Genomic DNA, 15757 nt, shown 5'->3' on the forward strand with positions numbered 1-15757 from the left:
GTTAAATCGATTCAATAATTTTAAAATATATTGTTGTTGATTTATGTTTAAATTTTCATTCTTTCTATCATAGTCTATGGTCATACCCAAAAACGAACTAACTTCTGGTATCTCTTTCATATGGAATTCTGACTTTAAATAAGACTTTAATTTTTCGGATACTTTAATGTCTTTAGAAAAAATTAACAAGTCATCTACATAAACTGCCAAAAATAAAATCGATTCAGTATTTGTATCATTATAATAAATACATGGATTATATCTTGATTGCTTTAAATTAAATACTTTTAAAGCCTTGCTCAACTTAAGGTTCCATGTCCTTGAAGACTGTTTGAGTCCGTAAATGGACTTCTTTAACTTTAAAATTTTATTTTTAGGTATATCTAAACCTTCAGGTGGATTAATGTAAACATTTTCAGATAACTCACCTTGTAAAAAAGCGGTGACCGCATCAAGCTGCTCGATGTGAAGACTCATTTTTGTTGATATCTCAATGAGCTGTATCGAATTACCGGTGAATATACTTCGTCAAAATCGATACCTTTCCGCTGTGCACATCCCTTCACCACTAGCCTTGCTTTGTAACGGATCACTTCATCGTTTACTCCTCTTTTGGTCTTGAATACCCACTTTAAATTCAACGGTTTTATTCCATGGTGACGATCGATAACATCCCAAGTGTTATTTGCTTTCAAAGAATCACACTCGTCAATGATTGCGTTTTTCCATTTCAAACCATCTGATCTTGAAACCGCCTCATCGTAAGTAACAGGATCATCAGATGAACAGACTTCTTTTTCGTTGACAAACGCTACGAAATCTTTCAAAATCTTAGGTTTCCTAACACGACTTGAACGTCGCAAAGATCCATCAGCAACATCCCCACTAGATGATAAATTAGTTGACGGTTCATAACTTGAATAAGTTTCGATATAACTTTCGTTCACATCAGCGCTAGCATCGTCGAACATCTCATCATCCGAATCATCAGCGAACATCTCTGTGACATTGTCAACATCATCACATGAATTTTCAGATGAACAAATCTTTTCACCAACAGCAGGCTCAGTCTCAGCAACAACAACACGTTCATCGCCAACAACAACAGCATCATTCTGAGCAACAAGAATAGGATTTGCTCCAGCAACAACAATAGGTTCAGGATTTCTTCCCAAATTCCCCACTAAATTCTGACCGTCAAAACGCTTGCCTTCCTTGAATTTAACTTCTCTGGTTATATGCAGTTTCAGAGTAACCGACCATTATACATTTAATGGCTTTTGAATCCAATTTTGTTCTCTTTTGCTTTGGAACTAACACCATTCCAACAGAACCAAAAACTCGCAAATGTGTAATGTTCACTTTTGAACCAGTCCACACTTCTTCTGGGCAACGATTATTTAATGATTTGATTGGAGTTCTATTTATCAAATAAGCTGCTGAATACACTGCTTCACGTCAGTAACTTTTGTCTAAACCAGCATCGAAAAGTAGACATCTCGCTTTCTCGACCAGCGATCGATTCATCCTTTCCGACTTCCCATTTTGCTCAGGACAATAAGGTGTTGATGTTTGATGAATTATCCCCGATGATTCAAAGCATTTTCGCATCTGGCTATTTACAAATTCGCCGCCATTGTCTGAGCGAAAATTTTTAATTTTTCTTTGCATTTGATTTTCTACCATATTTTTAAAATAAATAAAATGCTGTGGAACTTCACTTTTATTCTTCATGGCAAACACAAATACCTTCTTTGAAAAATCATCCAAGAATAAAACAATAATACCTAGCACCTCCAATCGACGGCTTCTCCATCGGACCAGCAACATCTGAATGAATTAACTCGAGAAAATCTGTTGTCGAACTTGTAGACGCTTTGAACATTTTCCTACTCTGCTTACCCTCGCAACACACAATGCAACCCTCACCACCAGTACTATCGACCAAGTCCAAAGAGCGCATAACTTCAGCACCCGGATGGCCCATCCGTCTGTGCCATAAATCAGCTTGAGATTCTGTTGCCACCTGAGCAGTATTGTCTTTCTGTATGTTCAATCTATACACCTTATCAATCTCAGTAGCCGTAGCAAAAATATTATTTTTGCTGTCAACAATTGTACAACCCTTTTGATCAAATTTAATTATATTTCCATTGTTAACAATCTGGCTAATAGATATTAAATTGAAACTTATTTCAGGAACATGCAGTACGTCACGCACAAGAACTTCATTGATGCCACCTTCACCATGTACACGGATTGAAATGTTGCCTTTACCAGCAACTTGCAGTTTGGATCCATCAGCCAACGTCACAAATTCTTGCGAAGAACAAGGTAAGTAGTTTTCGAACCCAACAGAACTTCTTGCCATGTGCGATGATGCCCCAGAGTCCACGAACCACAAATGATCAGCTTCCTGCACAGAAAAAGATGCAAATATAGCAAACTTACCTTGCGTGTTTACATTCTTGGGGCAATCTTTCTTGAAATGTCCAAAGCCACCGCAACCAAAACACTTGACTCGGGTTTTGTTCTTGTGTTTACCTTTGATTGCTGCCATTGCCTGACATTGACGACGAGAATCACTCCCATCAAGCATTCCATTGTAGCATTCAAAGTCCTGCAACAACTTGGACTTAATTGAATCACCTGTGATTTTTATTCCGCTACTCTCGATTGCCATAATCATTGGCTGGAATCTGTCTGGCAAACCACTCAAGAGCAAACTACCTATCCATTCGTCATCGACTTTCATTTTGATGGCGTTAAACTTGTGGGGCGTCCCAATGATCTTGTTCACATACTCTGTGATTGATGAACATTCATCTAGGCGAGTAGTCGTTAACTCTCTCAAAAGCCCAACCCTTCTCGTCAGTCCAGAATAGTCGAATGCTGCGGCCAATTGGTCCCATACTTCTTTTGCAGTCTTGGCTTCCTTGATATGAACGTACAACGATGGTTCAACCAGCAATACCAACTTTGCCTTTGCTATGGCTTTCTTTTCTTCCTTGACTTCGGTTCCTTGGACAGATTTCCACAAATCGTCCAACACCAGATAATTTTCAACCGCAAATTTCCAGCTGTCGTAATTTTCACGACCCCTGAGTCTCTCAATCGTCGGAATATTCCCCATGGTTTCACCAAATAAAAAAATCGAAAATACAGCAATTTATTTTTCGTTTTAAACTTTATCTTTACTTAACTTGGCTCATCTGGGCCCATAATCTGATGAATAATTCGCAGTTTTCTGTAAAAGATAAAAATATTCTAGAAGAAAAAAACACAACCAGTCGTCTTGAAGTTCGTTATAAAAAGGCACAGTTTTAATTTCAAAATTCAGTAATACCAAATAGCTTAAATAATGTTTTTACAAAAATGATACCAAAACAACAGTTTACCCTGCTTTGGTATGAAAATTACTTCAGCAATTTTCCAATGGTGCAGGACATAATGATGCTTAAGGCACGCATTTATTATATATTGGAGTTTTATGAAGGCTTTCAGTGGCATTTCTTTCATAACCTGAGCAGTAATTAGATCGTAACCCGGTGATTTTTTATTTGATAGTTGATGTACTCGTAAACGCATGCTTTTATTTCTTTAAGTCTTACAGTTGGTATTTCACTTTCATCTATCTTATCAACAAACTGTAAGCTATTTTCAGCCGCATTTGATGAGTATGGCTTAAGAACACTCTGAAGATGTTCAGCGAAAAGGTTAGCTTTTTTTTCGGGTTACCGATGCATTTCCCATCTTAAGATTTCAAGGGTTACTTTTGTAACTGCTTGACAAGCTTTGGATTACTTTTTTCTAGTACTTTCGATTCACTTATTGATAGAATCACTGGAGTATGATCTGATGACAGGCCATAATTACCTTCGACACTAATTTTATTTCGTTTAATTCCTTTAGCTACGAAAAAGTCAATAAGGTCTGGTATTTTGTTCGTATCGAAAGGCCAGTAAGTTGGCGACCTGGAGGAATAGAATTAGCAATTGTATTTACGGCCTGCTTGGAAAAGTCTTTTGCCTTTTCTTGATATAAGTCTTGAACCTCAATGGGTGTGTTTCGCATTGAAGTCTCCACCAACAAGAAAGTTATGCCCAAGAAGAATAAATAGATCTGTATAGTCATCTTCTGTCGGGAAGCGACTTGGTGGGCAGTATTTAGCTGCTATCTTAAACTCTTTTTTTTTTACTACCAATACTAATAATTGTTCTAAAAAGACTTTTAATTCGGATAAATGTTGTATAAGACCGTTTGCATTCCATGTAGCGATTTTAAGTGTTCTGTCCATCATTGTTTTTTAAGAACGACTGTTTCGCTTAGCTGTTTGATATTCAAATCGGGAGAGCACGAGGAATAAAGAACTATGGCTACTACTTTTATTGACCTTGTAGCTTTGTTCTCATATAAGTGCCATTGTATTTGGTGTTTGCTCAGTTCTTCAGTGACAGATCTATAAGTTAGGTTAGTTTGGAGTGGATGCCCAGATGTCATTGACGCACGTAGACCTCAAGGCTCCTTTGTGATACCACTAATGAGGTTACTCATGGGAGAGTAATGAACTTAAACAAACCATTTCGTACTTTTAATAAAGCAAGTTGGACTGTTTCCTCTTCCTCCTCGTCCATGCAGCTTCTACAGAAGTCATTTGTGTAGACCCCTAGCCTCAGAGTATGTCTTCCTATGAGGCAGTGTCCTGTTATTACTCCAATTGTAGAGCTTATACTTTGCTTAGTTGCTAGGCAGGTGGTACTCTGTGACCATCTAGCATTTGTTTTTTCTAAAGCATATTGCTTGAGAAGATATTTGCATGTAGCAAGTGGTGTTCCTATGTTATCTTTTTGTCAAACATTAGGCAGAAGTGTTCCGTTTTTGGCGAGCTCATCGGCTTTGCAATTTCCCGGAATGTCTCTGTGGCCCGGCACCCAAATGATGTGAATGTTAAACGGATCCGTCATCTCATTCAGAGGTGATCGACAATCGTGGTCTGTTTGAGAGTTTGTGGAGACAGACGCGAGAGATTTAAGAGCGGCTTGGCTGTCTGAGAAGATTCGTATATCCTTACAAGATATAACGTTTTCTTTGAGTCAGGATAGTACTTTTTTAATCGCCATTACTTCTGCCTGGAATACACTACATGGATTGGGAAGTCTATAGGATAGACTGAGATTCAGTTGTTCTGAAAAGATACCACTTCCAACTCCGTGATCGGTCTTTAAACCGTCAGTATGGAAGTGTACAGTGCATCGTCTTCCAGGGGTCCCTCTTCTTCCCAGGAGGATCTTGAAGGGATGGACCCATGGAAGCTTTTACCGAATACCATTTTTGGGGTGGTATAGTCTAAGCGATATGGGATAGATCTGAAACTGTCTAGAATAGTAGTATGTCCAGTATTGTTACTGGTCCATTGAGAGGTGGCTCTAAGCCTCACACATGAGTTGGCTGCCACCATTTTGGAGAAAATGTCAAGAGGTGTTAGGTTTAAAAGCACTTCCAGTGCTGCGGTTGGTGTTGAGCGAAGTGCTCCTGTAATGCACATACCTGCTGACCGCTGGACTTTGATGAGCTTATTTAGATTTACCATCTTGTCCAGTGCGTTCCACCATACGACAGCTCCATAAATGAGTATCGGTCTGATTACCGAAGTGTTTTTGGGGAGAAGCCCCATTTGGATCCTATGGCCTTTTTACAAGTAAAAAGCGCTACAGTAGCCTTTTTTACTCTTTCATCAATATTTGCCTTCCAATTTAGTTTTTTTGTCTAAAATGAGGCCTAAATATTTAGCTTGGTCGGAAAAGCTTAATGGTATTCCTCTAATCTTGGGTGGGCTAATCTCAGGAATTTTATATCTTTTCGAAAAGAGTATTAATTGTGTTTTATGTGGATTGACGTCCAATCCACATTGCTTAGTCCATTTAGTTAGCCTGTTTAGGGTATTTTGTAGGAGTTCCGAGAGAACTTGGGGTGCTTCCCAGATACGGATATCACAACGTCGGCTGTAAGAACTTCCAAATTATAAACATGGTGTACAAATAACCTAACAATCTTTTAGAAAATTGAACGATTTTATTATCTATAACAAATTAGATTAACCCAATACTTTAGTTTTAAGAAAAACAATATTTAAAACAAAATTCATTATTAAACACTTCATGACAGTCTTGAAATCAGAAAGAAAATTATTTCATAAAATAAAAATAATAATAAAGAACATCAAAGAAAAACTGTTACAACTGGAAAAACAAGTATTTTTCGAACAAGTAGACAATTTATTTTATGATTTAAAATCTTATAATCTTAAAAATTTAAAAACTATTGAAACATGATAATTAAAATATTATGTCTTGATGACAGTACTTATTCAATATATTTCAGATGCGATTATTATAATTAATTTCTTGCTTCAGGTTCAAATCCATTTCAATATTAAAAGTTAATACATAATTATATTGTTTAGCTATAAAAGTTGTTACGAGATTAATGTACGTAAATTCAAATTTTGTTACAAAGTTTCGGACCTGGAATTTTCAAGTTATATTTTTCAATTGTCTAAAGACTTGTATATTTTCTGTATGTAAAATTAACATAGCCTCTTTAGCTCAGTGGCAGAGCACTGGTCTTGTAAACCAGGGGTCGTGAGTTCAATCCTCACAGGAGGCAACACACAACTTTTTTTAAATCAGTTTTCTGTTTCTTAACATTTTGCTTAATACCGCTAGAAAATATTTGTCTTAAATTATTAAAATTGATCCGGGACTAACATAAAATGAAATTGTTATTCAGCCCAATTCTAAATGGCAATTCCCGGGGAAATATTTCCATTTTCCCTACTCTCTCATTCTAAATAAAAAATTCCCGGGGATTTTGTTCCCTTTTCAATTTCCCTTATTCTAAACAAGTTCGAAAATGGGAAAAAATACTCCGGGAATTTTAGTGTAGTGTTTTATTCATATGTCCATAACTCTTTTAAAAGTTCTTTCATTTTAAACTGGAGTTTTTGTGTAAGACTACAGGAGCCACAATATGAACCTGCAAGGTTTTTTTTTCAAAAAAACATATAGTTTTGAATAATTTACAAAAAAAGTATACTTGGTCCCCTTTCAACCCCTTACATTGTTTTGTCTGTCGGCGCGAAATTAAAAGACTTTTTAGGGAGTGCTAGGAAAAGAATAAATAAAGCTCTGCATTGTCAGAATTTTTTCGAAGTAAGGATATTTTTGTACCTACATAATTTTTCTGGAATATTACACTTATCGGTTATTTAATTTTTTTAATGAGAAATAATACGTATACGCCACAGTGAACCGTTGTCTTCTTCTTTTGATATTGGTTCATTTGCAAAAAGATGAGTTCAAGCTCTCTACTCACTTTTCTGAGAACTTTCTTAGATTGGTATGCAAAACAAAATACAGAGACCGAGACCGATGTCAAGCTGTGAGTTCGAACTCAAAAGGTTGAGGTCGATCTCTCGACTAAAGCTCTATGTAAGAAAGTTCTAGTTTTGATATGCAAAAAGATGAGCAAACGCTTGATTGCATGAGATCGATCTCATAAATTGTTAAGTATGGGTTTTCTCTTACTCAGTTGATAAAAAAAACTATCAAAATGGCCGATTTTCTGAACAATTTAGTTGCAAATCGTGTTTTAAAAAAAAGAAGATGTCCAATTGGTGAAGATTTTCGATAATTGTAAAGATTTAGTGAAACAGGTGTGCAATTATTGACAGATGAATTTTTGTGCCCAACCCTGAAAACACGCGGTGGTGCTTTGACGCATCAAGAAAAAATTAAGATTTTTCTGAGTTGTGTAGGAGATCCTGGATTTCAAAGCGGTGTTGGTGAAGACATTGGTGTCAATCAATCAACGATATCTAGGGTGGTACAATACTTACTTACTAACTTAAGGTGGCACTACAGTCCGGGCGAATATAGGCCTTAACCAACATGCGTCTTCAGCCAGCTCAGTCCCTTAGCTAACTGTCTCCAGTTTCGCATGCCAAGTTGGTTGAGGTCTTCACCACCTGCGTACGGGACCAAAAATCACCCGAAGAATTTTTCTCTCGAAGCATCCTAAGACGTTTTCATTTTTTTTGTCCAGGCCTCAGCGCTATAAATGAGAACCGGGATGATAAGTGTCTTATAGATGGTGATTTTAAATGCTCGAGAGAGGATGCTTTCATACGCGGCTTTAAAATCGATAAAGAGATGATGGGTATCGATTTGAAGTTCCTGGGTTTTTTCCAAGATCTTCCGTAGTGTGAATATTTGGTCGATAGTGGACTTTCCTGGTCTGAAGCCACACTGATAAGGAGCAATCAGGTTGTTGACGAATGGCTTCAGACGTTCACATAATACGGCAGAGAGGATCTTATACGCAATGTTAATGAGACTGATGCCTCTGTAGTTGGCGCAGTTTAGAGAATTTCCATTCTTACGAGTATGTATTGGGCACACTATGCTGAGATTCCACTCATCGGGCATGCTTTCTTCCGACCATATTTTGCAGATGAGTTGGTGCGTGCTCCGTACAAAATCATCGCCTGCTGCTTTGAATAGTTCGGCAGCGATGCCGTCAGCTCCAGCAGCTTTGTTTGACTTAAGTTTAGATATAGCTATCTTCATTTCGTCAAGGTCAGGTAGGCGGAATTGTTGATCTGCGTCGCCGAGGTTGAGTGGTTCTATCTCCCTTACAGCGGAATTCGGTTCGTCATCGCTGTTATATAATTTGGAGAAGTGATATTTCCATATTCTCAGCATCGACTGCGCTTCTACTACGATGTTCCCCTGATCGTTTTTACAGGCTTCGGTTCGAGGCTGGTACCCTTGGGAGGTTTTTTTACCTTTTGGTAAAATTTACGAACCTCATTCCTGTTGTGACATCCCTCTATCTCCTCGATCGCGCGCTTCTCATGTTCTCTTTTTTTCCATCTAAGAAGCCGGTGTTCCTCTCTCCTCTTCTGCTCGTAGAGCTCGCAAGCATTCATCGTCAAACCAGGGGTTTCGCTGTTGTGGCCGTGTGAAATTTAGAACTTTAGAGGCAGCATCTCTGATGGCAAGGCAATGTTGCCACTGGTTTTCAATGCTTGATGCAGGCAGCATAGGACTCCTTAAGAAGTTATTAGAGACTCGATCGGAAAAGGACATGGCAGTCTCTTGCGATTTTAGCCGTCTAACGTCGAAACTTCTCACAGTACTTCCTTGTTTTGGCTTGGACCGGGATATCCAAAGCCGTACCTTGGCTACAACGAGGTTGTGGTCCGGATATCCTGTATACTGGAGATATGTCGTGCGCCGACCGTAATGTGGTCCATCTGGTTGACGGTTGATTTATCAGGAATTCGTTGTCGGATGTGGTGTCTTGCAGGCTGTATCTTCAGATTATGCCACCAAAGATGTCTTCTCTTCCTAGCTTGTCATTAAAATCTCCTAAGACAATTTTAATGTCATAGCCAGGGCACTGCTCATATGACTTGTCCAAGAGCTCGAAAAATATGTCTTCATCTTTCTCCTCTGTTGGGGCATGCGCGCATGCCTTGATGCAGATTGTCGTGATGCGCTTGTTTACACTGTTGAAACTCAAGACTTTTTGCCTCAGTCTAGTTCCAGCAATGAAACCACACCCAAATAGACGCTGTCTTTGTTCTCGGTAGCGCAGTCACCGTTTTTTTTGTTAAGTTTGCGTTTGCCCGGCCCATATCATCGTATTTCCTGGATGTCGGTGATGTCTGTTTTATAGCAGTCTAGGGCCTCCGCTTATTCTTCGGACGCACGTGGTCTGTTAAAAGACCTAAAATTCCACGTGCATATCCGAAGTTCGTTGTCCTTAATTCGTTTGCGTAAGTTGTCAATAGTAGATCCGTTCTTATCCCAGCCTTGTTGGTGCTTCGCAACTATGAAAGCTTTTACGTGGCCATGAAGTCACCGCGACGGCACAACCCCCAACCTGGAGGAGCAGATCCTAAGTATAACTCCAAGGACGGGGAGCCAAGCTCCAGTTGAGGTGCTAGGCAACTGCTGTTAACCGCGGGGAGGTGAGAGTAGGAATTTATAGCAAGAGGTGGTTTTTTTCATATTCCCCTACACTTCTGAAGAAATAGAAGAAATAGAAGAAGCGCAAAAGTTATGGAGCAGTAAGTATGAATTTTCTTACGCCATTGGTGCTCTGGATTGTACAAGTTTCAGACTCTATCAAAATAAGCAATTCTTTTTCCCAGTCTTTAGGAATTATTTTCTTATTTCCAGTTTTTTAAAATCAATTTTGGTTTTTAAGCAGGACTTCATATTTGATACTTTTTTGGAATTTTTTTTTAACTGATGCCCTCGCCAAATTTGTTTTTAAATGGATCTATGATCGAGTCAAAAAGGAAAAATGTCTCTATCCCACATGCGAGTTCAAGCCCGTCAGCTCTGACTCTGAGAAATTTCTCATCTTTTGTGCTGTTTCTGTTGTATTTAATATTAAATTTGAAAATTTATATAAAAATATATTAACTACTTTCAACGACCCACCCTGTAGCTAAGCCGATTCATCTATACAAACAAAATATCACTTTTTTCTGTTATTCTTGTTGTTGATTAAAAGAGCTTTTAATTAACAGGCGCAGCACAAGTGCTTTCCGATTAGATACACATACGTACATATGTACATGAGTACAAACTACAAACAAACTTTTATTAAACCTGTCGTATGTTCGTATAAGTTTGATGTTTGTTTTTATTGTTATTATTACATCGCAGCGTAGTTCGTAATTCGTTTCGTAGAGTAGAGAGATATATTCCATGAACAGCAAGCAACAGAGACAAAATATCGCTTCGCTCCCCTGAATCAGTTGATCGTTGTGGTTCACTTGTGCTTGACGTACTTTCTTGAAGCACATTCTACTTTTCTGTTTCTCAAGAAACCAAAACAAAGAAAAAAAACATAAAAACAAAATAAGAAAAAACTAAGGTTAGTGGATGATTAAAATTTACATAAATAATTAAATTAATTCGTATAAAAAGTATACCTCTATGCATTTTTTAATTATAATTATTATTTGTGTAGATATTTTGATAGTTATACCTTCCGACATATATATCTTTTTTTTATTTTATGATCAGTGGAAATTTCCCCTCGAAACAGAAACGAAAAAAGAAGAAGTGCGAATTGTTTGATTACAATAAACAAAGATACAAATAATACAAAAAAAGTGCCGGCTCCGAATTAAGTAATCTTTTTGTTTTGTTTCTTTTTTATTTATTTTTTGTGGGGATGGATTAGATAACAAGAAACGGAAGTTGATATTATAAAATATAATATAATCGTAGGTATATACCTACATCTTTGTAAAAAGACTTTCTAGAAAATGACTACCACGTAATTGAGTTGTATACCTGAATTGTGAAGCACTTTGTTTTTCTTTTTTATTTTAAAGTTAGTTATAGTTTAGAACACATTTATTTTTTACCTACATACATATTATATATTATATATACATATCAACCTCTATCTGCAATAATGAAGTCAATTAAGTGCAAAAAAATAATAATAACAAAAAATCTGAACGCGATCGTAGATATGTACTTAAGCTCGTATGTTCCATAGACACACTCAGTATTTTTCAGTTGTTTATTTTTTCTCATGCTAATGATAACGACAATAGGGTGACAATGCAAATTTCTTTAAAATAATAAAAAAAAAATATTTTTGTTTATAATAAATCGAAGTGACGAAATTTTGATACGATGAAAGAGATAATAAGAAAGTGATGCCAAGAATACGATAACTGAGGCGACAGGATATTATAAGGAAATTTTTTAGAACAGTTTAAAATAAGTATTTTTTACTATTAAAGGGGGGTCTATCTCCCCCGGTTCAGGCGGGAGGGGCAATTTAAAAAAATTGTTACTTAAAATGGAAAAAAATAGTTAAACAATAACGGTAATACTTACAATTAAGTTTTATATGTCGTTTTAAAGCCAACATTCTGTTCTATTAGTCACTTTTTAAATAATGTCAAAACTATGCATAGTTTTTGAAAAACGTAATTTTAAACTCAAAATTTAAATAAAAGTTAAAAAAGGTTTAAAGTGTAAATTTTCAATACTTCAAAGTTAACTTCTATTGTTTTTATTTTAGAATTGATTGCTCAAACAAATAATGTTTTTGATCAAAAACAGAAAACTAGATGATTTTATGTTTGATTTGAGAACAATTAAAGTGATGATTCTCATCGGCTTGTTGATCTTTTTGATGATTAAATGAAAACAATTTTCATCTGATTTTTCCTCTAGATGATTTTTTATCTTCTAGTTCTTGAGAAAATTGAAAATTTTGCTTGAGTGGTCTTATTTTGATTGTTATAATGTTAGATGTGAGTTTGGGTGTATGCAACAGTAGAATGTGTTAGGGGGGCAGCATGCTATCCCCCCTGCTTGGGAACACTATAGGATTTGGGGTGGGTGCAGGGTAGAATGTGCGGTGGGTGCAAGATGTAGTGCATGCAAAGTTTCTTTTGCATTTAAATAAGCAGGGTTTAAGAAAAATTAATTTACCCTAGCTAAAGGGTGATTTTTTTGAGGTTAGGATTTTCATGCATTAGTATTTGACAGATCACGCGGGATTTCAGCCATGGTGTCAAAAAGAAAGATGCTCAGTATGCTTTGACATTTCATCATGAATAGACTTACTAACGAGCAACGCTTGCAAATCATTGAATTTTATTACCAAAATCAGTGTTCGGTTCGAAATGTGTTTCGCGCTTTACGTCCGATTTATGGTCTACATAATCAACCAAGTGAGCAAACAATTAATGCGATTGTGACCAAGTTTCGCACTCAGTTTACTTTATTGGACATTAAACCAACCACACGAATGCGTACAGTGCGTACAGAAGAGAATATTGCGTCTGTTTCTGAGAGTGTTGCTGAAGACCGTGAAATGTCGATTCGTCGCCGTTCGCAGCAATTATGTTTGTGTTATTCGACCACATGGAAGATTTTACTCAAAGATCTTGGTAAAAAACCGTATAAAATACAGCTCGTGCAAGAACTGAAGCCGAACGATCTGCCACAACGTCGAGTTTTCAGTGAATGGGCCCTAGAAAAGTTGGCAGAAAATCCGCTTTTTTATCGACAAATTTTGTTCAGCGATGAGGCTCATTTCTGGTTGAATGGCTACGTAAATAAGCAAAATTGCCGCATTTGGAGTCAAGAGCAACCAGAAGCCGTTCAAGAACTGCCCATGCATCCCGAAAAATGCACTGTTTGGTGTGGTTTGTACGCTGGTGGAATCATTGGACCGTATTTTTTCAAAGATGCTGTTGGACGCAACGTTACGGTGAATGGCGATCGCTATCGTTCAATGCTAACAAACTTTTTGTTGCCAAAAATGGAAGAACTGAACTTGGTTGACATGTGGTTTCAACAAGATGGCGCTACATGCCACACAGCTCGCGATTCTATGGCCATTTTGAGGGAAAACTTCGGAGAACAATTCATCTCAAGGAATGGACCGGTAAGTTGGCCACCAAGATCATGCGATTTGACGCCTTTAGACTATTTTTTGTGGGGCTACGTCAAGTCTAAAGTCTACACAAATAAGCCAGCAACTATTCCAGCTTTGGAAGACAACATTTCCGAAGAAATTCGGGCTATTCCGGCCGAAATGCTCGAAAAAGTTACCCAAAATTGGACTTTCCGAATGGACCACCTAAGACGCAGCCGCGGTCAACATTTAAATGAAATTATCTTCAAAAAGTAAATGTCATAGACCAATCTAACGTTTCAAATAAAGAATCGATGAGATTTTACAAATTTTATGCGTTTTTTTTTTTAAAGTTCTCAAGCTCTTAAAAAATCACCGTTTACTAATAAACTGAGTAAATGCCTTTTTCTAATGAGACATACAATAATCCCTACGCTTAACATGAGATTGCAACATGCAACTTGACGTAATGTTTTTCATGTGAAATGTTTATTTGTTAACGTTCTTGAACTTCACCCAAATGACGATGTTATTTTTACAAAATGCTTCAACAATGACATTTATTTATTGCATTGGGTGCGTTCACAGTGAAAGTTCAAAGTTGTGTAGTAGAATTCATTAGTAACTATAACTAACTAACATTTTTAACTCAAAATTAAGACTCGTAATTTGACTTTAACTTTTAAAAGTCACTGGTTTTTTAAAGTCTTCAGAGTAATTTAATTTAAGTCATGTTAAAAGTTGAATCAATTTTTGAAGTCAGTTAGAACTTGCATTTTATAAGTTTGAAATTGACTAATAACTTTAATATAAAAAGGTAATGTTATTTTAGAATTCAAGACTTAAAAAAATGAAAGTCATAGCTTAACAGCAGTCACTTAAATATTAGTCTTCAGTTTTAGAAAATTATTGTATTACGTCTAAAAGGGCTTATTTCAATGTATGTAGCTATAGGATCTTAACAGAGTTTCTTTAAGCGTTTTAAATGGAAAATTTAACTTTATTATAGTTTTAAGCATATTCATAATATTCTTAATTTAAATGTATGTATAAGAGATTCATGGAAAATATTTCTAATCTAAGAACCTAAGTTTTATATTGTAAACATCATTTCAGATGGGAAAGCCAGCTTTATACTATGCCACCCTAAGTCCACCTTCAAGGGCTGTTATGCTTACAGCCGCTGCTCTTGGCGTTGAATTAGAAATGCGGTAAGATAAAAATTAAGAATGACAAATTCAAAGAAAATAACTTTTATTTAACACTTTTGCATCCCTCCAATACAAAAAGTCCAATCAACTTGCTCAAAGGGGAGCATCTTACACCGGAATTCATCAAAATGAATCCACAACACACCATTCCCACTTTGGACGACAATGGAGTCATAATATATGACAGTCATGCAATTTGCTCCTATCTAGTTGGCAAATATGGCAAAGATGATAAACTCTATCCCAAGGATTTGGCTAAACGTGCTGATGTCGATGCTCGCTTGCACTTGGATTCAGGACATTTATTTGCTCGTTTAAGGATGCTTTATGAGCCTATTTTATACTATGGCTCAACTGATTGTTCAATCGATAAGATTGCCTACATCCAAAAGTGCTGGGATATTATGGAGAATTTCCTAAAAGAATCACCCTATTTGTGTGGCGATGAACTGACCATTGCTGATTTATGTTGCATTGCAACAATTACATCGGTGGATGAAGTTGCACCAATCAATGAAACCAAATATCCAAAGCTTTTGGCTTGGATGAATCGAATTTCTGAATTACCTTACTATAAGAGTGTTAACGAGGAGGGAGCTGAAGAGTTGAAGAAGCTATTCAAGGAGAAATTGGCCGAAAATAAATCAAAGAAATAAAAACGTATTTTTTTATATTCATAATTTTTTGTAATTATATTATTCTTTAATTTTTGTTTGAAAATAATTAAAAGACATATTAATAAAGTGCTTTGTTTTTACTAAGGTCATAAAACATGGTGCATGCTTCATTGAAAAAAAACTACTGTAAGTGTTTTGAAAGTCAGTTTTTCATTAGTTATGAGTCTTCATTTTACTCTATATCATGTTTTGAAAAACCCTGCCTTCAATACGTTCCTGGTTTTGAAGAATACAAGCATTGGAGTTATTTTTTAGTGCTAATTTCGAATTCGAACATAGACTTCAAACTTCCATTTCGACGGATAGTTAATCTGATCAAATTTAAAAAATATCCGTTTTCAACATTATTTATATATTCGGTACAAAACTTAACATTTCACTATAAACATATCGTTTTAC

General features: G+C 36.4%; 1 protein-coding gene and 1 non-coding gene across 2 annotated transcripts; both read left to right on the forward strand.

Moving 5' to 3' along the window:
- The first annotated feature begins 6594 nt into the window (after nt 1-6594).
- On the forward strand, nt 6595-6666 carry Trnat-ugu (transfer RNA threonine (anticodon UGU)). The gene has a single exon. It is a non-coding gene; the product is annotated as a tRNA-Thr (tRNA).
- Nucleotides 6667-10800: 4134 nt separating this feature from the next.
- On the forward strand, nt 10801-15424 carry LOC129952945 (glutathione S-transferase 1). The gene is made up of 3 exons (XM_056065927.1): nt 10801-10953; nt 14587-14681; nt 14761-15424. The coding sequence occupies exons 2-3, from the start codon at nt 14587-14589 to the stop codon at nt 15335-15337; spliced, it is 672 nt and encodes a 223-aa protein (XP_055921902.1). The 5' UTR covers nt 10801-10953; the 3' UTR covers nt 15338-15424.
- Nucleotides 15425-15757: the final 333 nt, after the last annotated feature.

The sequence above is a fragment of the Eupeodes corollae genome, chromosome 3, assembly GCF_945859685.1.
Source record: "Eupeodes corollae chromosome 3, idEupCoro1.1, whole genome shotgun sequence".
Classification (NCBI taxonomy): Eukaryota; Metazoa; Arthropoda; class Insecta; order Diptera; family Syrphidae; genus Eupeodes; species Eupeodes corollae.